We start from the raw sequence: 22749 nt of genomic DNA on the forward strand, positions 1-22749 counted from the left end.
AATGTTTTTAATGCTTTTGTGTGTGGGACGCTGTCCTCAGATAATCGCATGGTATGCTTTCGCCTTGACGCCTTTTTGAAATCTGACAAAGCGGCTGGATAAACAAGAAGTTAAGCTTTTAAATTATGTAGGACACTTGTATGTTCATGAATGTTTAATATTACGATTTTGTCATCTGAATTTGGAGCGCTCCAGCTTCACCGGATGTTGTCGATTTTGATCCCTATAACAGGATCCGTGCGTAAGAGGTTGCTTGGCGATTCGAGCCAGCAACCTTTCGATTACTGTCCCAACACTATAACCACTATAGACTACCTGCCACTTTAAACTTGCTTATTTGTGAATAGATAACCTCTCACTATGAAATTATGTGAAATAATGTACAATAAAATCAGTTTAATGCCTGTTATAAAATCCCCAAATGCTTGGTGAGAGATTAATTTAATTGGACATTAACCTCTAAAATACCCTTTCTCCTCCCATCCAGTTTCTGCTAGCCAATATCCCTTTTGTTTCTTTCCCCTGACATATAATCTGTGCACAATATCTATGTTGTCTTCGACGACATTCCACGGAACAAGCCGCACACAGAGCCCTTCATGATTGCCATGAAATAACATCTTTGTCATCTTCTTAACACGATTAATAAGAGAATGCTTCAGCTACAAAACAAGATTTGTCAAGCCTCAAATTACATGTTGTCAGTATCGATTATAAAGTCAAAACTTTAATAAAAAAGCTGATTTAAAAACTTTCTATGTAGTCTTTTGTTCTCTGCTGGAATGAGGCCCACCCTACTGTGCTTTATCCACAGGGAGCCTGGTGTACTGGTGGATGGATTTTCTCAACACCGTCCCCATGGTAAAGTCAAAACAACCATGTGATTGACATTGACTGAAAAGAATAAGGGCCATACTGTATCTACACCAAACAATGAAACTGCCCTGGAGACAGTTTAGTTTCTATGACAACAAGCTCTGTTTATGGCAACATCTCTCTTGTTTAGTACCAGGTCCATATATTTAGCTAGTAACATACAGAGAAAGAACTGCCAGATGCGTCATAATAGCCCGGAACTAAAGTCACACTGAGAGCCAAATTTGAAATGGAATACAATGAATACATTGAGTAGGGTGGGAAAAAAATGAATTAAAACATGATTTAAATGTATTTTCAGAAAGGCTGTTGTCCCCATTCAACTAATACCTTAAACATATACCGCTCATGGTAGTGGTGAGCTATTTTATAGTTATTTCATTGGTCCATTATTTTCCCATTTAGGTCTTATAGCAGCCCTATATTTTTGGAAGCCTCGGTGTAAAGGGGAGGAATGGCAGAGCAGACCGTCATATGATGCTAAATATTTTCATGTGCAACTTTGAATTACAATTTAAGAGCACAATTGCTTCTCTAGCAGGAAAAAAATCTCACATCTGTGCGTGAAGTTGTTACACTGTATATCGAGTTGTTTCCTTTCCACAGATCACTGGTGCACATTGTATCATTTCGCTTGATTGTGAGAACCACAACTACTTTCAAGTTTCGCACTGTATGTCTTGAAGATTTGTTTAGGTGGCATGTAGCCTAGTGGTTAAAGTGTTGGGCCAGCATCTGAAAGGTTGCTAGAACAAATCCCCTAGCTGACAAGGTAAAAATCTGTCGTTCTTCATCTGAACAAGGCAGTTAACCCATTGTTCCTAGGCTGTCGTTGTAGATAAAAATGTGTTCTTAACTAACTTGCCTATTTAAATAAAAAAATGTCACTGGAGTGGCCTACTGTTTCATTTTTTTCACTGCATCTAAACGGATTGGATCCTCCTCACCTACTGAACGAACGCCCTATACAGCGCAAAGCCCGCCACATGATCTCCAGCCCAGACAACCCACTCTACCACTGCTCTGATCTCCCATCAGCTCAGAGAAATCAGCCAATTAAATGTTGCGCACATGCTTTGGGGGGAGTTTCATCCCCATATGGGCAGTTATTTGTCTGACTGTTCCTGTTGTTTCTTTCCTGCTGTGTTTTCTATGTTTTGTTCAGGCCTATGTTATGTGTGAGAAGTGCTAAGATTTCCTCTTGCCGGACAAACATCAGAATCAGAATCACAGTTGTTTTCACTTTTCTATATGATTCAAATTCATTGATATAGTTTCATTCAATCAAAGTTTAATGCTGGTATTGTTTTCTCCTTCATGGCATGAGGAGTGATAGCACATATAATGAAGAGAACTTAGGCTATAAGATAACATTGATTGGATTCTTTCTCTCGTTGATATGTTTCACACCTTCCCATTCCAGAGTCAAATACACATTTGAGTTACACACCCGGGGACTCAGAAAATTGTAAAGGCATAACGTTAGGAAATTAGGAAACAAGAATCTCATACTACAGTGGTTAAAGGATGCATACAGTGCCTTCGTAAAGTACTCAGACCCCTTGACTTTTTCCACATTTTGTTAAGTTACAGCCTTATTCTTAAATTGATTAAGTAAATAAAGACTCCTCAGCTATCTACACACAATACCCAATAATGACAAAGTGAAAACAGATCATTTATTTTTTGGTGCAAATTTATTACAAAATAAAAACAGATCAACCTTAATTACACAAGTATTCAGACCCTTTGCTATGAGATTGGAAATTGAGCTCAGGTACATCCTGTTTCATTGATGATCCTTGGAATGTTATGACAACTTCATTGGAGGCCACCTGTGTTAAATTCAATTGATTGGTCATGATTTGGAAAGGCACAAGGTCCCACAGTTAACAGGGCATGACAGAGCAAAAAACCAAGGCATGAGGTCAAAGGAATTGTCCGTAGAGCTCCCAGATAGGATTGTGTTGAGGCACAGGTCTGGGGAAGAGTACCAAAACATGTCTGCAGCATTGAAAGTCCACAATAACACAGTGACCTCCATCACTCTTAAATGGAAGAAGTTTGGAACCACCAAGACTCTTCCTAGAGCTGGCCACCCATCCAAACTGAACAATCGGGGGAAAAGGGCCTTGGTCAGGGAGGTGACCAAGAACCCGATGATCACTCTGACAGAGCTCTAGAGTTTCTCGGTGGAGATGGGAGAACCTTCCAGAAGGACAACCATCTCGGCTGCACTTCACCAAACAGACATTTTTGTAGAGTGGCCAGACGGAAGCTACTCCTCAGTAAAAGGCACTTGACAGCCCGCTTGGAGTTTGCCAAAAGGCCCCTAAAGGACTCTCAGACCATGACAAACAAGATTCTCTGGTCTGATGAAACCAATATTGAACTCTCTGGCCTGAAAGCCAAGCTTTATGTCTGGAGGAAACCTGGCACCATCCCTACGGTGAAGCATGGTGGTGGCAGCATCATGCTGTGGGGATGTTTTTCAGCGGCAGGAACTGGGAGACTAGTCAGGATCAAGGCAAAGATCAACGGAGCAAAGTACAGAGAGATCCTTGATGAAAACCTGCTCCAGAGCCCTCAGGACCTCAGACTGGGGCGAATGTTCACCTTCCAACAGGACAATGACATTAAGCACACAGCCAAGACAATGCAGGAGTGGCTTTGGGACAAGTCTCTGAATGTCCTTGAGTGGCCCAGTCAGAATCCAGACTTAAGACCGATCTAACATCATTAGAGAGACCTGAAAATATCTGTGCAGCAATGCTTCCCATCCAACCTGACAGAGCTTGAGAGGATCTGCAGGGAATAATGGGAGAAACTCCCCAAATACTGGTGTACCAAGCTTGTAGCATCATCCCCAAGAAGACTGGAGGTTGTAGTTGTTACCAAAGGTGCTTCAACAAAGTACTGAGAAAAGGGTCTGAATACTGTTTTGCCATTATCTTCATTGTCATTATTGGGTATTATGTGTAGGTGGATTGATTTAGATTTTTTTAAATCAATTTTAGAATAAGGCTGTAACCTAACAAAATGTGGAATAAGTCAAGGGGTCTGAATACTTTCCGAAGGAACTGTAAACAGAAGCAAGTACCAACAGTTGGATAAAAGTGTAAATAGAAACGATTGAATCTCCGATTGAATTCTTTGCATACAGCGACAGTTTCACTGCAAACAAGACACACAGGTTCGGCATTGGAGAAATACCATAAGATTCATATATTTTAATAGAGCAGTGATTTTACCAATGTAATCACATCTAAATGATTATGTTCTTGCCATACAGTTGATTAGTACAGAAATCTAGAAAGGATATATGAAATAAACAATTATTCCCTGGTTTTAATGAGATGACAAGATCATTTTCTTGTGATCACCACATAACAAGAGTTGTTTTGTTGAGATCACGAGATAAACTCTGTAAACAGGAGTGGACAATATTGATGACAGATTGACAGTATGGCTGAGGCAGCAGAGCCCATGGTGTATCAGCGCATCCATTTATTTTTTGTGCATTATAGATAAGGATTGGCCGGGTTACGGCTTACCAGAGCCATAGTGTGAGAAGTACAATCATATCTCCATCCAGAGGGAGTGCATCAAAGGACAAGGAGACATCACTATAGTGTCCCGGGGCCTAATTACTTACAGTGCTTTGCAAAAGTATTCTTCCCCTTTGGCATTTTTCCTATTTTGTTGCATTACAACATGTAATCTAAAATGATTTTTATTTGGATTTTATGTAATGGACATACACAAAATAGTCCAAATTGGTGAAGTGAAATTAAAAAAATAAGTTGATTTAAAAAATTATAAAAAAAAAAAAAACGAAAAGTGGTGTGTGCATATGTATTCACCCCTGTGCTATGAAGCACCTAAATAAGATCTGGTGCAACCAATTACCTTCAGAAGTCACATAATTAGTTAAATAAAGTCAAACTGTGTGAAATCTAAGTGTCACATGATCTGTCACATGATCTCAGTATATACTGTATACACCTGTTCTGAAAGGCCACAGAGTCTGCAACATCACTAAGCAAGGGGCACCATGAAGACCAAAAAGCTCACCAAACAGGTCAGGGACAAAGTTGTGGAGAGGTACAGATCATGGTTGGGTTATAAAAAAATATCAGAAACTTTGAACGTCCCATGGAGCACCATTAAATCCATTATAAAAAAAATAGAAAAAATATGGCAAACCTGTCATGAGACGGCTGCCCACCAAAACTCACGGACCAGGCAAGGAGGGCATTAATCAGAGAGGCATCAAAGAGACCAAAGATAACCCTGAAGGAGCTGCAAAGCTACACAGCGGAGATTGGAGTATCTGTCCATAGGACCACTTTAAGCCATACACTCCACAGAGTTTGGCTTTACGGAAGAGTGGCCAGAAAAAAAGCCATTGCTTAAAGAAAAAATAAGCAAACACGTTTGTTGTTCCCCAAAAGCATGTGACAGACTCCCCAAACATGTGGAAGAAGGTTATCTGGTCAGATGAGACTAAAATTTAGCGTTTTGGCCATGACGTAAAACGTTTTATCTGGAGCAAACCCAACATCTCTCATCACTCCGAGAACACCATCCCCACAATGAAGCTTGGTGGTGTCAGCATCGTGCTGTGGAGATGTTTTTCATTGGCAGGGACTGGGAAACTGGTCAGAATTTAAGGATGGTGCTAAATACAGGGAAATTCATGAGGGAAACCTGTTTCAGTCTTCCAGAGATTTGAGACTGGGACGGAGGTTCACCTTCCAGCAGGACAATGACCCTAAGCATACCGCTAAAGCAACACTCGAGTGGTTTAAGGGGAAACATTTACATTTTATGGAATGGCCTAGTCTAGGCCCAAACCTCAATCCAATTGAGAATCTGTGGTATGACTTAAAGATTGCTGTACACTAGCAAAACCCATCTAACTTGAAGGAGCCGGAGCAGTTTTGCCTTGAAGAATGGGCCAAAAACATGTGGCTAGATGTGCTAGATGCTTATAGAGACATACCTCAAGAGACTTGCAGCTGTAATTGCTGCGAAAGGTGGCTCTACAAAGTATTGACTTTGGGGGGTGAATAGTTATATAAGCTCAAGTTTTCAGTTTTTTTGTCTTATTTCTTGTTTGTTTCTCAATAAAAAACATTTAGCATCTTCAAAGTGGTAGGCCTGTTGTGTAAATCAAATTTTAAACAAACACCCCCAAAATATATTTTAATTCCAGGTTGTATGGCAACACAATATGAAAAATGCCAAGGGGGTGAATACTTTCACAAGCCACAGTATGGCATTTGGACTCGTATGATATATTTAAGCCTGGAATTAGTATTAACGGCTGTATCGACAGGTTTTCATGTCACATACAGTAATTTGTATGCAGGCAAACTTCACAAACAATAACCCAAGAGTTATTGCTGTGTCCTTCTTCCATGCAGTTAGTGAAAGAGGCAGTTGCACACACATAGTAAGGTCTGATTTGGGGAATGAAAATGTCAATGTGAACAGACTACAGCAATTTCTCCACGAAGACAACATGGGTACAGTGCATAGACCATGTGTGTTGCAAGGAACAAGTATAGCAAATCAACAGATTGAAAGTTGGTGGGGGATCTATTGAAGACAGAATGCTGACTACTAGAGGGACGTGTTTCACGAATGTTAGTCCAAGGGGGTTTCACTGGCGATGATATTGACAAGGGTCTCGTTAAATTATGTACCCTTCCACCAATTCAGGTACACTTATATTCAATCAAATCTTAAAACAGTAATGGGCATGTAGAGCAGGGTAGGCTATTTGATTGTAATTTAGTGTCCCTGACCTATTCTAGGCTATTCTTGTTTATTTCTGCAATCATTATGATTAAATTATTGTTTATGCCATAGGATGAACTGGACACGGTTATGAACATGTGGAACAACCATTCTATTAGACCTGTTAGCAATGGACAGGATTTCAACCATGGAAAACCTTCCTTGTGTTTAACTTACTAGAATGGCATTGTGCACTGGACTCTTTGCATCCAGTGGATCCTGACAGACTCAAAGTGATTTTCCAAGAGGATGTATGCCTTTGAATATCTGACATTCCTTTTGTACGTGATCTACTGTATTTGACTTTTGTATGCTAGTGATGGAGGAAAATGATCTAGAGCAGTGGCATAGTGCACCAGAGCGGTAAGACTCTACAAATATCTAAGACCGTTGATTGGAGCACATCTGCTGTAAGTAGCCATGTGGTACTGTAGTGTACAGGCTGAGGCCTCCAGCAAGAAAATACAAACAATGGCAAGCCGAGGAATTACAAATTCCAAACATACTGCATGTGTTACAGTATATTTCTAGTCATTTAGACATGTTTTTAGGATACCTGGATTAATGGCGGAGCTGTCTTTCAGCACCACAACATTTTGCCCACCATTTGCGGCGGAAATAACAAACAGTCTGTGGTCTACATGTCACGAATCCCGCCGAAGATGGTGCCTCTTCCTGTTCGGGCGGCACTCGGCGGTCGTCGTCGCCGGCCGACTAGCTGCCACCGATTCCCTTTTCTGTTTCATTTAGTTGTGTCTGATTTGTTGCACCTGTTTCATGTTTAGGTTTGGTTGTGGGCTATTCTGGGTTGGCGGGTGTACGAAGGGCTATATAAATAATTTTGATTTGATTTGATTTAAACCCAGTAGGCCCGCCGGATTTTGTGCGGGCTTGTTTTTCTGTTGATGGTGTTTGATTATTCTTGTGGTTTCTTTTTCCGATCAGTTTCGTCCTGTTTGGTTGGACTGGGACTTTACGCGCCCTTGTGTGTGTGGCGTGACCGTCTCTCTGGTTTTGTTGGAATATTAAAGATCCACATCTTTTGAACTACCCTGCTCTCTGCGCCTGACTCCTGCACTCACTACTTATTGAAGCCGTGACACTACATGAAATGTTGGAGTATGTGTTTCATTTTACAAAACTACTTCTTGTTTGTTTTTGCTGCTATTAAGCCCAAACGGGACATTGTTTCTTTAGGGGGAACAGTAAACCACAACTTTCTAAGAAAGTTAGACCCAGGAATTGTTACCTGAGTACAGATACATCTATAACATGTCCATTACCCACACTCCACTGTTCAGCATAGAGCAAAACTCTGCCCTAAATTCTGCATAAGTGCTGTAGTCACATGCCAACTCTAGGCGATAAGTACAAGTGTGAACAACTGACTGTCTTGCAAATTCAGTCATTCTGTGAACGATATCATGGATATAAATAAATGGGAACCTTTGCAATATCTGAGGAAGAGACCAAGCTCCATCTGGTCTCTCTCCTCAATGAATCACAGGAGGTGATTGGATGTGATGGTTTGAAAACAGTATGAAAAAAGTACGAAAATGAATGCACTTACTACTGCTCTGGATAAGAGCGTCTGCTAAATGACTAAAATGTCAAATGTAAACAGTTTTAGATGGTCACATTGATTGTGGGAACTTGATGAATTTTGCCACACTTCTTGCCTTTAGTTGGAGATCTTCAATATTCTTTTCCAGCCTGTCTGCACTCATGGATTCCCCAATAGATCTCAGAATGGGATGCCAGGACTTTATTATGAAGGCTGTTTGTTACACCCTCTCCTTATGTGCAATTTATTCCAGTATATTTGGGAGGTTATTTTATTTGGGAGCACAGAGCAGTTGTGGCCGCTGAGGACACTGAGGATCTCATCCATGTCTACTCACCAAGTCAGTGAGTGCTTTGGTTAACACGTCCTTTTCTGTAGGGCTGATGTAATTGAAAAACACCTGATGTAATTGAAAAACACCTCCATCTGACAGCTTTTTTTTAAGGAAGGGATATAAAGGAAGGGATAGTGCCTCTGTCAGAAAAGGAGGTGCCAGCTGGATTGTCAAATACCCAATGCGCTGCTATCCAGTGGCCCCAATCCGTGAGACAGCCTCCCACTCTCTTTCTGGTAGGTGTGATGGAGAGTGGGTATCTTGTACATTGTTCCACAAGTTTTTGTTGCATAAAAAATTTCCCAGAAATCAGTGAGACAGTCCTTGAACACTCCATTTCCAATCACTGCTTCATCCTCACCATTTTCAACCAGGCGTTTGAATTCTATGTTGGCATGTAGTATGTTCTTGTCTGAGAAGGCTTGAATCATATCAGTCACGCAATTAACTCTGTGAATTACAATGGTTTGCTTTTCAACTATATTTGTTGGGTTTTCAAAAAACATAATTGTTTCGTTGCGGGTTGGATCCTGAGAGTCAAATGACTAGGATGGACCTTCCGTCACTGGCGGTGTTCCCTCAGTTACTTCAATATCAGCTTGGTTTTGACAGAATGCGCCTGGTACATTGAAGGTTGGATCTGACTGAGGTGGACCTTTTTCCAGTATTGTCACCACTGCTGCTTCAATCGTTATACAATCATCATGTAATGGTGAGTATATTAATGTGTCACAGAGATCGTCAAATTACATATTGGTGTCATAACTGGAAAACATCACATCATCATCAGATGACTGTAGTAAGTCTTGAGAAGAGGACTGACCAGAATCTAATGTATGGAGGTAGATGGAGATGGGTGCGAAGTCTGACGTCTGTCCTGAGTCTGATGTCTGGAAGTACTCAGTAGGTCCAGAGTCTGGCTTCTGTCCTGGATGTGATGTCTTGAGGTAGACAGGGGTAGATATGGGTTGGAAGTAGACTGAGGTCTGTCTGGAGTGAGACGTCTCTGTAATCTAAAATCTGGAGGTAGATTGAGGTAGGTCTGACGTAGGAGACTGAGGACTGCCAGGAGACTGAGGTCGCTCAGGAGCCTGAGGTATGTCAGGAGACTGAGGTGTGTCAGTTCCGTCACTCTGGTCAGAATCCTTACTATCCTTACTAATCCTTACTGTTTAGATTTGCACAGTCACAGGTGAGCTGGCATCCATGAAAGGGAAGGGGATGATTACTTTTACAGTAGGGGGCAGGACTATGGTATGTGTCTTCCTGTATGGTTGGCAGTGCAGGACTCTTGTATCCTGGGATTGGACTTTCTTAGGAGCACAGTCTGCCAGCTAGTCCTAGACGGGGGCACACTGAGCTTCCAGCGAAGGCCTGCAGTCACCATGGCCTACCCTAATGTCACATTCAAGCAGCCCAACGACCCCCTTACTCAGGCTGTCAAGGCAGCAGAGACCCATGGCGGCCCCAACATCTGTGTGTGACAGCTGTGTGTTACATTCTCCAGCTACCTCCATGACACTTCCCTCTGTGAGCCTGGAGCTACCCCAGCAACCCCAGAAGGGAGAGGAGAGGACACTGTCCAAAGTGAGAGAGATATGGGGGAGGAACTGTGATGGTCTTGACCCTGAGCAGCAGGAACAGCTGTGGCAGTTGCTGTTGGAGTTCAGAGACAGCTTTGCTCTGAGTGAAGAGGAAGTGGGTCATACTCATCTGGTGCAGCACGAGATCGACACCATCAAGATGCGTCTCCACCAAATCCTGCTGGCATGCCAGAAGGAGGCAGCAGTAGTCATGGTTCCTAAGAAGGGGGACAAGCTGAGGTTCTGTGCGGACAACATTCGGCTAAATGCGGTAACCAGGAAGGATTCATTATGGTTAGGAGGTGCTCCTGGTTCTCCTCACTTGACCTCCGCAGTGGCTACTGCCAGGTTCCCCTCTACCCAGATCCAAGACTGGGAACTGGTGGTTCAACGTCCTGTGCTTCGGTCTGTGCAATGCTCCAGCATCTACTTTTGAGCGGTTGATGGATAAGGTGCTGTTCTTCCTCGACGACATCCTGGCCCATGGCAGCTCTTTCCAGTCTGCCCTGGGGGCTCTACGGCTTGTGTTGGAGAGGTTGGCTGCTGCAGGCCTGAAGCTCAATCCTGGGAAGTACACCAAGTGGGGGAGGAGGGAATCAGCATTATGGAGGACAAATTGTGGGCTGTCGAAGACTGGCCCATCCCCACCAACCAGCAGCAGCTGAAGAGCAGCCTGGGCCTGGCCTCGTACTACTGGAGGATTGTATGGGGCTTCTTCAGCGTTGTCGCTCCCCTAAGCCGCCTGCTACGGAAGGACCAGTCCTTCTCACGGTCAGCAGAGTGCCAGGAGGCCTTGAAAACCCTCAAGCATGCACTGACGAGGCCCCTGTGCTCATCCCCCCTGACCCCACTGTGACCTGTATCCTGGACACAGATGCGAGCAATGTGGGCATGGGTGGGGTGCTGGCCCAGGGCCAGAAGGGGAGACAGTAGTGGCGTACTTCAGCAAGACATTCAAAAAGCACAAGCACCGCTACCGTGTCACCCGGTGAGAGCTCCTCGCTGTAGTGGAGTCCATCAAACACTTCACTGTAAGGACTGGCCAGTCTGCTCTCCAGTGGCCCATGTCTTTCATGCCTCCCCAATTAAGGTGCCACCAACCTCCTGTGAAGTGGACACTCTCCCACCATCACAACCGCACAAACAAAGGAGACCACTGGGTCACTTCCGGGACTTTTTTCCACCCGCTCCATGTATTTAATGTATACCATTTTAAATATGGCTCCCAATGCGGCTAATTCCGGGGGTATTGTGATGCATCTGACAGTTTCTTCTCTGTATGTTCCTAGATATTTTGAGAGTTAGGCCAACTTTTAGAACTGTTAATATTGTTCAAATTTGAGATGTTCAGTTATGAAGTGTTGTTTAAATATTCCCCATGTAATGTTAATGGGAAGCTAACATGGCTGCCATAGAAAGTTGACGGGTCATGTAAATCCATCATAATGCATTATCCCAACTCCCTAAGTACATGGCTCTGATTGGTGCAATCTGGGATTCTTGGGATGTCCCTACCCTAAACACCAATCCAATCCTGTCTTAACCCCTACCCTTACCCTAACCATAACCCCTTACCTTAACCATTTTAAATGTCATCTTCAATGGGGTTAGGGACATCCCAGGGATCCCGGATAGCATTGGCCATAATGGGTCTCTCTCTTTAGTCAGTATAGTCTGTTCACTTATGGCTGGTTGGTGATATCACAGACTATTATATGGCCTATACATCATTAGCTGCTACATTAGGCTTGTGTGAAAGAGAGGGTTGTGTGTGTAATGAGAGTGAGGTGAGGAGCTAACGACTAGGGTTGGGGGAATTTGCCAGGGATAATGGGAGTTGAACCTTTAACCTGAGCTCGACACAGAGTCCTGACATTCATTACACACTTCAGAAGCCTTTTTAAACCTCAAATACACAACAAGTTTTACATTTCCTGCATCACAGGACATTTCTCCTGCAACAGGGTGATGAAATTAATTTGAGACAGTTTTCTACAGTAGGAAAATAATCCTGCAGCAACAGGAAATGTGAATTATTGTGTGGATTACAATCAATAGACATTTTTAAGGGGGGATACATTTTTCATAATGGGAAATCAAGTCTGAAATGTAAAAGTGGAAATGACAAAATCCCAAAGCTTTTTTAAACCTCAAATACACTACAAGTTCGACATTTCTTGAAAGTTCTCCTGCAACAGGGTGATCCAATTATAATCCTACATCTGTATGTAGTTTTGTATTAGATGAGAAGATGAGGATGGATCTTCAATGTTACATAGTTGTCAACAAGGGTGTCAGGTAGCCTAGCGGTTAAGAGCATTGGGCCGGTAAGGTGAGAAATCTGCTGATACTTGAGCAAGGCACTTAACCTTATTTGCTCCCTTGGAGCAAGAGTGTCTGCTAAATTACTAAAAGTTGACATCTGGATAAGAGTGTCTGCTAAATTACTAAAAGTTGACATTACAGTCAAAGCTGTGTAGTGAAATTCAGCTGGTAACAAACTTGGGATGTCACACTCCAACCTTGGCTAGGATGAGGAGTCAGCAAGAATTGACAGAGACCAGAATAACGAGTGGGCGTTGTAAATGTCCTTGGACTCTCTGACCATAAAATCACGAAAGAGCATGAAGAGCCCATTTTTGAATCTCATTGAAGAAGGTTCAAGGGGGATTTCTTTATTTTTCAAAAAACAGTCTTTATGCTCCACTATTAAAGCAGTTGCAAGGACAGAGACAATTGTATGTGTGTCATATTCACATACCCCTATGTTATCGAATTTAACGTAATACTGTAGGTGGATGTTTTGGTGGGTAAAGGTATAGTCTAGCTTTTAAACAAACTTTTGACCACTCATTCCCAAAGCCCCATCCATTCCCATCAGGCTGACTTTGTTACAGATTAAACACAGGGGGCAAGTGACATAACATTTAGAAGGGATGAATCTCTGCAAATTGAATGTGACACTTCCAGCTTGTGTGTGTCAGGGTAAAAACCTTTATCCAGCGAGAGAATTCGGGCAGCAGCTCACATAGATATGTACTAGTTTTTAAGACAAATCCCTCTATTTTTGCCCTAACACAATACCTTAGAGGTTCTTACTCACTTATGGCCAACTACATATGAGTACACCGCGGTAGTGTTTTCTAATTCGTTTTTGTAATATATATACAGTACCAGTCAAAGGTTTGGACACACCTACTCATTCAAGGGTTTTTCTTAATTTTTACATATGTGGGAATTCCTTCAAGACAGTTCTAAAAGAATTCCATGTGAAGCTGGTTGAGAGAATGTCCAAAGCTGAGTGTGCAAAGCTGTCACCAAGGCAAAGGTTGGCTACTTTGAAGAATCTCAAATATAAAATATATTTTGATTTGTTTAACACTTTTTTGTTTACTACATGATATGTAGTAACTATATGTGTTATTTCATAGAAAATAGTACAAATTAAGAAAAACCCTTGCATAATTAGGTCTGTCCAAACTTTTGACTGGTACTGTATATACAGTGGGGAGAACAAGTATTTGATACACTGCCGATTTTGCAGGTTTTCCTACTTACAAAGCATGTAGAGGTCTGTCATTTTTATCATACGTATACTTCAACTGTGAGAGACGGAATCTAAAACAAAAATCCAGAAAATCACATTGCATGATTTTTAAGTAATTAATTTGCATTTTATTGCATGACATAAGTATTTGATCACCTACCAACCAGTAAGAATTCCGGCTCTCACAGATCCCTCCTGTTCTCCACTCATTACCTGTATTAACTGCACCTGTTTGAACTCCTTACCTGTATAAAAGACAGCTGTCCACACACTCAATCAAACAGACTCCAACCTCTCCACAACGGCCAAGACCAGAGAGGGTGTAAGGACATCAGGGATAAAATTGTAGACCTGCACAAGGCTGGGATGGGCTACAGGACAATAGGCAAGCAGCTTGGTGAGAAGGCAGCAACTGTTGGCCCAATTATTAGAACATGGAAGAAGTTCAAGATGACGGTCAATCACCCTCGGTCTGGGGCTCCATGCAAATCTCACCTCGTGGGGCATCAATGATCATGAGGAAGGTGAGGGATCAGCCCAGAACTACACGGCAGGACCTGGTCAATGACCCAAAGAGAGCTGGGACCACAGTCTCAAAGAAAACCATTTGTAACACACTACGCCGTCATGGATTAAAATCCTGCAGCGCACGCAAGGTCCCCCTGCTCAAGCCAGCGCATGTCCAGGCCCGTCTGAAGTTTGCCAATGACCATCTGGATGATCCAGAGCAGGATTGGGAGAAGGTCATGTGGTCTGATGAGACAAAAATAGAGCTTTTTGGTCTAAACTCTAAACACACAGCCAGGGCAACTAAGGAGTGGCTCCGTAAGAAGCATCTCAAGGTCCTGGAGTGGCCTAGCCAGTCTCCAGACCTGAACCCAATAGAAAATCTTTGGAGGGAGCTGAAAGTCCGTATTGCCCAGCGACAGCCCCGGAACCTGAAGGATCTGGAGAAGGTCTGTATGGAGGAGTGGGCCAAAATCCCTGCTGCAGTGTGTGCAAACCTGGTCAAGAACTACAGGAAACGTATGATCTCTGTAATTGCAAACAAAGGTTTCTGTACCAAATATTAAGTTCTGCTTTTCTGATGTATCAAATACTTATGTCATGCAATAAAATGCTAATTAATTACTTAAAAATCATACAATGTGATTTTCTGGATTTTTGTTTTAGATTCCGTCTCTCACAGTTGAAGTGTACCTATGATAAAAATTACAGACCTCTACATGCTTTGTAAGTAGGAAAACCTGCAAAATCGGCAGTGTATCAAATACTTGTTCTCCCCACTGTATATATCTATATATAATATAAATATTGCTTCCAGAGTTGATCAAAGCTCAGAAAGCTGATATTATTGATCTGACCGAGTTCTAATTGCGCCTGCATCTTTGCAACTAGTGAAATCATGAACAGTGGTTTGTTCGTTATGTTTGCCTGCATCCCCTGGATTTTCCTCCCATAACTTTTTAGCGTCAAATTCGCCACTCTCTCAAACGGCTAACTCCGCCCTCTCGTGGCACAGACTGAGGGTGACGTGAAACAAATCACGCTTGCAGCCGGCCTTATAGGCAACTAGTCTAGAGAAGTTGATGAGTGTGTTTGCGAGATACCGGATAAAATGCAATTTTAAAACAGGAGTAAAAAAGTTTTGCGGCTGCCATGTCTACAGACATCCACCAAACAAACAAAGACCGACTCTTCGCGTGAGATGAATGAACCTATAGCAGCCAATGTGATAATGGCTCAGGTAATTTTTCCTTGTCTTTGCTGTTCTTCAAATAGAATTTTAAAGTTTTTTAATTTGATAGAAATGCAGTAAAATCTTTTTCCAGACCTCACTAAAACTCTAACCCTAGTTACGGCCCTGTGTCCATGATTTTAGCAGATGTAGGTTGATTTATTTTGAGGGTGTGTAGTTAGTTACCTTTTGTCTCTTCCGGAGAGTGAAGTTCTTCCACAGGAGCAGACCAAGTTGTGTCAGGAGACCCATTATGCCGTATCTAGGCAATATCCTGCCAACGCGTTGTTATGGCAACCCCCCACTTAATAGACCCTAAAGGGAATAAAAGCAGGGTTTTGGTTTTAATACAGAGAACAAGTGCATCATGCCGGAGGGAATGCCACTAATCACCCACTTCCCAAGGCCTTGGTCTCATAGCAAAGTACCTGGTTCGGGACAACCCAGTGATGCATTATCATATACTGAAAAAACATATAAACGCAACAATTTCAAAGAATTTACTGCGTTACAGTTCACGTAAGGAAATCAGTTAATTGAAAGGAATTCATTAAGCCCTAATCTATAGATTTCACATGACTGGGAATACAGATAAGCATCTGTTGGTCATAGACAACTTTTTAAAAAAGCTAATGGCATGGATCAGAAAACCAGTCAGCATCTGGTGTAACCACAATTTGCCTCATACAGTGCAACACATCTCCTTCGCCTACAGTTGATTAGGCGGTTGATTGTGGCCTGTGTACTGTTGTCCCACTCCTCTTCAATGGCAGTGCAAAATTTCTGGATATTGGCGGGAACTGGAACACGCTGTCGTACAAGTTGATCCAGAGCATCCCAAACATGCTCAATAGATGACTTGTCTGGTGAGTATGCAGGCCATGGAAGAACTGGGACATTTTCCTTGCGACATGAGGCCATACATTATCAAGCTGGTGATGGCAGCTGAAGAATGGCACAACAATGGTCCTCAGGTTCTCATTACGTTATCTCTGTGCATTCAAATTGCCATCGATAAAATGCAATAGTGTTCACTGTCTGTAGCTTATGCCTGCCCCCACTGCCACCATGGGGCACTCTGTTCACAACGTTGACATCAGCAAACCGCTCGCCCACACGACACCATGCACATGGTCTGCTGTTGTGAGGCCAGTTGTACATACTGCCAAATTCTCTAAAATGATGTTGGAGGCGGCTAATGGTTGAGGAATGAACATTCAATTCTCTGGTAATAGCTCTGGTGGACACTCCTGCAGTCAGCATGCCAATTGCACGCTCCCTCAAAACTTGAGACATCTGTGGCATTGTGTTGTGTGACAAAACTGCACATTTTAGAGTGGCCTTTTCTGGTCCTCAGCACAATGTGCACCCGTGTAATGATCATGCTGTTTAATCAGTTTCTTGACATGCCACACATGTCATGTGAATGGATTATCTTGGCAAAGGAAAAATGGTCACTAACAGGGATGTAAACTATTTTGTGCACATTGTGCAGATGGAAAATTCCTGGGCTCTTTTATTTCAGCTGATGAAACATGTGACCAACACTTTACATGTTGCGTTTATATTTTTGTTCAGTGTAGATTAAAGCTATGTTTGTACTTGTATTTCTTGTTGCAATAATGTTGGTGACGCAACAATAATACACTTTTAAAATAGGCCTATATCTAAAAATACATACAGCCAAGTGATATATACTGTATATATACCAGTATACATCATTTTAATAGCAGGACACTGTTAAGTCCATTATACAGTACCTCTGAAGAGTATACATTAGGCTGTTTGAGAAGGTTTGACTTCCAAGCAACCTGCCTACACATAGTTTGTACAATACCAACATAGTGACAGTAGTAGGTCAAAGCTGTGTGCTAGAAAACCTATACTCTATACATGTATTTACTTGACTTTACTCAACAAGGTTTTGACAGGGACATTGCACATGATTTATTTTTACTCCTCGCTGTATTCAATATTCTGCAATAACTGGTTCTGGTTCTGGTTCTGAGTATTTCAATGTTCTATGTCTGCATACAGTAGCTAAGCAACATAAATCACAGTTGAATTCAATACCAGATTTGTGCAAAGGAAAAGGTCACTTGTGATGAAAAACAAAATATGCATACACCCATTGTGGACCTTAATCGGTCTTACTCCTTGGAATGGAATTAATTGAATGAAATGTCAATTCAAAAACTAGTTGTACTGTGTATTTACAACTCATTTATGACTAACAAGTCAATGTAGATTTTATTTATATTTCAGATAATAATAAAAGGATTTACGAAAGATTTTAGTGGCTTTGGCACACTGATTAATCAGATAATAAACACAGATTGATATACGATGGCATTTTACACTCTCACCGTGACCTTTATTAAAAACTCAATAATTGCACAACAGGCAGGGCCTTATTAGATTATGAATCCATCACTGACATACTGTAACCTTTACCTGCATTCTATTACGTTACATTAGACATCACCAAAGCTTTTCTAAACCAAATAATACATTTAACCTGCTGATTTACCATTATAATAACAAGTGCCTACTGTAATCAACACACTTCGGTTTCGGTTTCAACTCAGTTTCTCTTTGTTTGGTAGTACTACATCTACACTAGCTATGGTCCAGGACGTGGGTGAGCGCGTGAAGGAACGCACACTAAAGCCCTGGACCAGAGCTATCACTACACCATTTACCATATGCAGTATTTGTTAATTGTATCACCCAAATGGACAATGTCATGGACCTTATAGGTGAACGTTAAGCTAGAAAAGCTACTTGTACTTCAGAAAGTATTCACACCCCTTGACTTTTTTTCAAATGTTGTTGTGTTACAGCCTGAATGAATTTAAAATGGATTACATTGAGATTATTTGTCACTGGCCTACATAATATACCCCATCATGTCAAAGTGGAAGTATTTTTCAAAATGTTCAAAAATTCATTAAAAAGGAAAAGATGAAATGTCTTGAATCAATAAGTATTAAACCCCTTTGTTATGGCAAGCCTAAATACGTTCAGGAGTAAACATTTGCTTAACAATTCATATAATAAGTTGCATGGTTGTTGAATGACTACCTCATCTCTGTACCCCACACATATAATTATCTGTAAGGTCCCTCATTCGAGCAGTGAATTTCAAACACAGATTTATGCACAAAGACCAGGGAGGTTTTCCAATGCCAAAGAAGCGCACCTATTGGTAGATGGGTAATATCCCTATGAGCATGGTGAAGTTATTAATTAGACTTTGGATGGTGTATGAATATACACAGTCACTACATAGATACAGGCATTCTTCCTAACAGTTGCCGGAGGTATCCGCTCAGGGATTTCACCATGAGGTCAACGGTGACTTTAAAACAGTTAGAGTTTAATGGCTGTGATAGGAGAAAACTGAGGATGGATCAACAACATTTTCGTTACTCCCCAATACTAACCTAATTGACAGAGTGAAAAGAAGGAAGCCTGTACAGAATAAAAAAATATTCCAAAACATGCATCCTGTTTGCTACAAAGCACTAAATTAATACTGCAAAACATGTGGCAAAGCAATTAACTTTTTGTCCTGAATACAAAGTGTTATGTTTGGGGCTAATCCTATACAACACATTACTGAATACTACTTTCCATATCTTTCAAGCATAGTGGTTGCTGCATCATATAATGGGTATGCTTGTAAACGTTAAGGACTGGGGAGTTTTTCAGGATAAAAACATTTATGGGATGGAGATAAGCACAAGAAAAATCCTAGAGGGAAACCTGGTTCAGTCTGCTTTCCACCAGACACTGGGTGATTAATTCACCTTTCAGCGAGACAATAACCTACAACACAAGGCCAAATCTACACTGGAGTTGTGTTACGGTTGTCTTTCGACAAAGGAGAGGAGGACCAAAATGCAGCGTGGTTATTCTGATACATGTTTAATAAAAGATAAACACGAACAAATACAAACCAATAAATGTACCGTGAAAACCTAAACAGCCTCTACTGGTGCAAACTAACACAGAGACAGGAACAATCACCCACAAAACACTCAAAAGAATATGGCTGCCTAAATATGGTTCCCAATCAGAGACAACGATAAACACCTGCCTCTGATTGAGAACCACTTCAGGCAACCATAGACTTTTCTAGATAACCCCACTATACCACAATCCCACTATACCACAATCCCAATACCTACACACAAAAAAACAAGACAAAACACACCACATAATTAACCCATGTCACACCCCGGCCTGACCAAAATAATAAAGAAAACACAAAATACTAAGACCAGGGCGTGACAAGTTGCTTACCAAGAAGACAGTGAATGTTCCTTAAAATGTATGGCAAGATCTGAAAATGTTTATCTAGAATTGATCAACAACCAATTTGACAGAGCTTGAAGAATTTTGAAAAGAATAATGGGCAATCTTGCACAATCCATGTGTTGGAAGCTCTTCGAAACATACCCAGAAAAGGTGCTTCTACAAAGTATTGACTCAGGGGTGTGAATACTTATGTAAATTAGATATTTGCAAAAATGTATAATAAATACATGTTTTCACTTTGTCATTATGGGTATTTTGTGTAGAAGGGTGAGACAAAATATATAATTCAGGCTCTAACACTACAAAATGTGTAATAAGTCAAGGGGTATAAATACTTTCTGAAGACATGGTATATAGTGTGCTATTCTAAGGCTACTTTGAAGCTTCATTTCCTGCATAAACAACAGTAGGACTTTGGTAGCAAAAAAAATAGAGGATGCAAGTTTTAGCCCGAGTCGAAGCCACATACAAATGTGCCCCTTTTAACGCTCCATTTCCTTCCCTTCCATTTCCACCCTGTATTATTCCATTATTTACCATCACTCCGTAGATGTTTTATTTACTGTCATGAAAGCTGTACATCCAGGTGGCCAGAAAGATACTCTAATGGTGCAAAAGAGAATTAGGTCCCCAGACGCTGTTTCCGGAAAACCTTGAATAATTAAAGTTCCATTTCTATTAGGCGTTAAGCTGCTGTAAAGGCTAACAGACAAAACATAGACAAAACCAAACCTGGAAACTCCTGAGACTCCAACTGGACTAAATTCCATGTAAATTCCATGTAGAACCCTCTGTGGAAAGGGTTTTACATGACACCCAAAAGGGTTGTGCCTGGACCCAAAAGGTTTCTACCTGGAACCAAAAAGGGTTCTTTAACTTAACGGGTTCTCCTATGGGGACAGCTGAATAACAATTTTAGGTTCCAGGTAGAAACATTTTGGGTCCAGGTACAACAGTGTATATACAACTATTATCATACTATATACAAACATCTGATATGAGGAATTATTGAAATATAGGAATAGGTGGGGCATCAATGGAATTTTCTCATTGAAGTGAATAAATCTTTTGAAATATTACCATAACGCATATTGTTTCATACCCAAAGAAAAATGTCAACACACATGAAACAAAACAAAAAGTTGGATATTGCAGATATACATGTATTCACTCTCTGTATGACCCTGTAAGCAGATGGCTCCAAAAAGTCTTCCCATACTTCCCATGTCTTTGAGGTGAGTTGACATTAAGGAGCAGACAAATGTCACCAGGATAAAACAGCATGTTTCCTTTATATAGCAGCCCCCCTTGTATATGCATGAACACTTGTCTCCCTCAAGTGCTTGTATAATTGAGTATGTACCACATTCGCTTGCAAAGCTTTCAACCCCCTTCTTTAGAAACAAGCATTGCACATAGGGAAGGACAGCTCGTAATAGCCTTCTGTGTTGGAAGTCACGTCAACCATGAAGGGTAAATAACACTCTCCCAGCACATCGTCTATACCTTGAGAAGCGTGAATGTCGCAGGATCAAGCTACATAGAGGCCTGCTTAATAGGGAAATATTCAGTCAACAGGAAATGGGAATTGATGATGGAGATTTGCATCTAAGTCAGAGTTAGACAAACACAACACAAGCCCTTGTGAGTTCATAGCCATACAGTACAGTCTCCCTGGTTTTCCATAATTGTTTTCTGTCTCAGTGACAGAGGAAACACTACTGAATAATTTAAATATGTTGCTGTGCCACTTTTTACACTCAAGCCGTCTCAATGGTGTCATTAGTACCAAAGAGGATCCGAGAACAGAGCACAGTCGAGGCAGAGGAAATAGAAAAAGAAACGGAGCGAAAAAAGAGGAGAGAAGGAAAAAAGAAAGAAAGAAAGTAAATTAAAGCATGTAGTATGAGATAAAAGTACAAGCCTGGTTTTTGGGGACTTGCTACATCAGAATGCATCATTCCAACCACTGCAATGACAGAACGTGTGAACAGATATTTTGTCATCCAAACGGAGTAAGGCAGAGAATGTTTTTAACATCCGTTTACAAAAGCCCTCTCCCAAAGAGCTAATGTTCTTTCTGCCCCCCCCCCCCTATTTTTGTTATGACTCTCTCTCCGCTCCCTCTTCGCCCTCCATCTCTCTCTCTATAGCTCACACGCTCTCTTTACATGTGGGAATCTTAAAAGTCTCTGAGGCCGGTTCAATAGGGATGGCTGATGGCACAGCTCGTTTTAATTAGTACCTGAGGGGAAAGGTGAATTGCTGGGTCACGCAAATAAACAGTCCGCTTTTACCAAGAAATCATTCTCTGGTTGACACGTCAGTATTCTTGACCAACACTTTCCTCTCTGAATATCGTTGTATTTGAGATGACATAGATGGGGTCTTCGTTATAGCGCAGATGAATTAACCACGGTCAAAGGTATTTTCAGCCAACTTCACCTTCATTTCCCGTCGGTGGCAAATACAGTACTGCGTTATCAATGATCATTATTGTGATAGAAACAGGACCTCCTGCTGAATACATTTGTACACTTTGCCTCATTTATAATGAATAAAATGCACTGGGAGTACAAAACATGAGGAACATCTTCCTAAATATTGAGTTGCACCCCCCATTTGCCATCAGAACAGTCTCAATTAGTCGAGGAACGGACTCTACAAGGTGTCGCGCGTGTTCCACAGGGATGCTGGCCAATGTTGACTCCAATACTTCCCACAGTTGTGTCAAGTTGGCTGGATGTACTTTGGGTGGTGGACCATTCTTTATACACACAGGAAACTGTTGAGCTTGAAAAACCCGGCAGGGTTGCCGTTCTTGGCACAAACTGGTGCACCCGGAACCTACTACTAATTCCCTGTTCAAACGCACTTAAATCTTTTGTCTTACCCATTCACCCACTGAATGGCACACCTACACAATCCATGTGTCAAAGCTTCAGACATTTCTTTTTGACTTGTCTTCTCCACTTCATC

The 22749-nt window shown here is 41.5% G+C and overlaps 1 protein-coding gene across 1 annotated transcript in view; it reads right to left on the reverse strand.

The window, feature by feature from the left end:
- LOC110500599 (phospholipid-transporting ATPase ABCA1) overlaps window positions 1-15826 on the reverse strand; it is a 279746-nt gene extending 263920 nt beyond the window's left edge. Inside the window, exon 1 of the mRNA XM_090214665.1 lies at window positions 15634-15826. Within this exon, the coding sequence (XP_090070791.1) occupies window positions 15634-15699 (66 nt within the window). The 5' untranslated portion in view covers window positions 15700-15826. The remainder of the gene's footprint in view (window positions 1-15633) is intronic.
- Window positions 15827-22749: the final 6923 nt, after the last annotated feature.

The sequence above is a fragment of the Oncorhynchus mykiss genome, chromosome 21, assembly GCF_057628025.1.
Source record: "Oncorhynchus mykiss isolate SJ-2025 chromosome 21, ASM5762802v1, whole genome shotgun sequence".
Classification (NCBI taxonomy): Eukaryota; Metazoa; Chordata; class Actinopteri; order Salmoniformes; family Salmonidae; genus Oncorhynchus; species Oncorhynchus mykiss.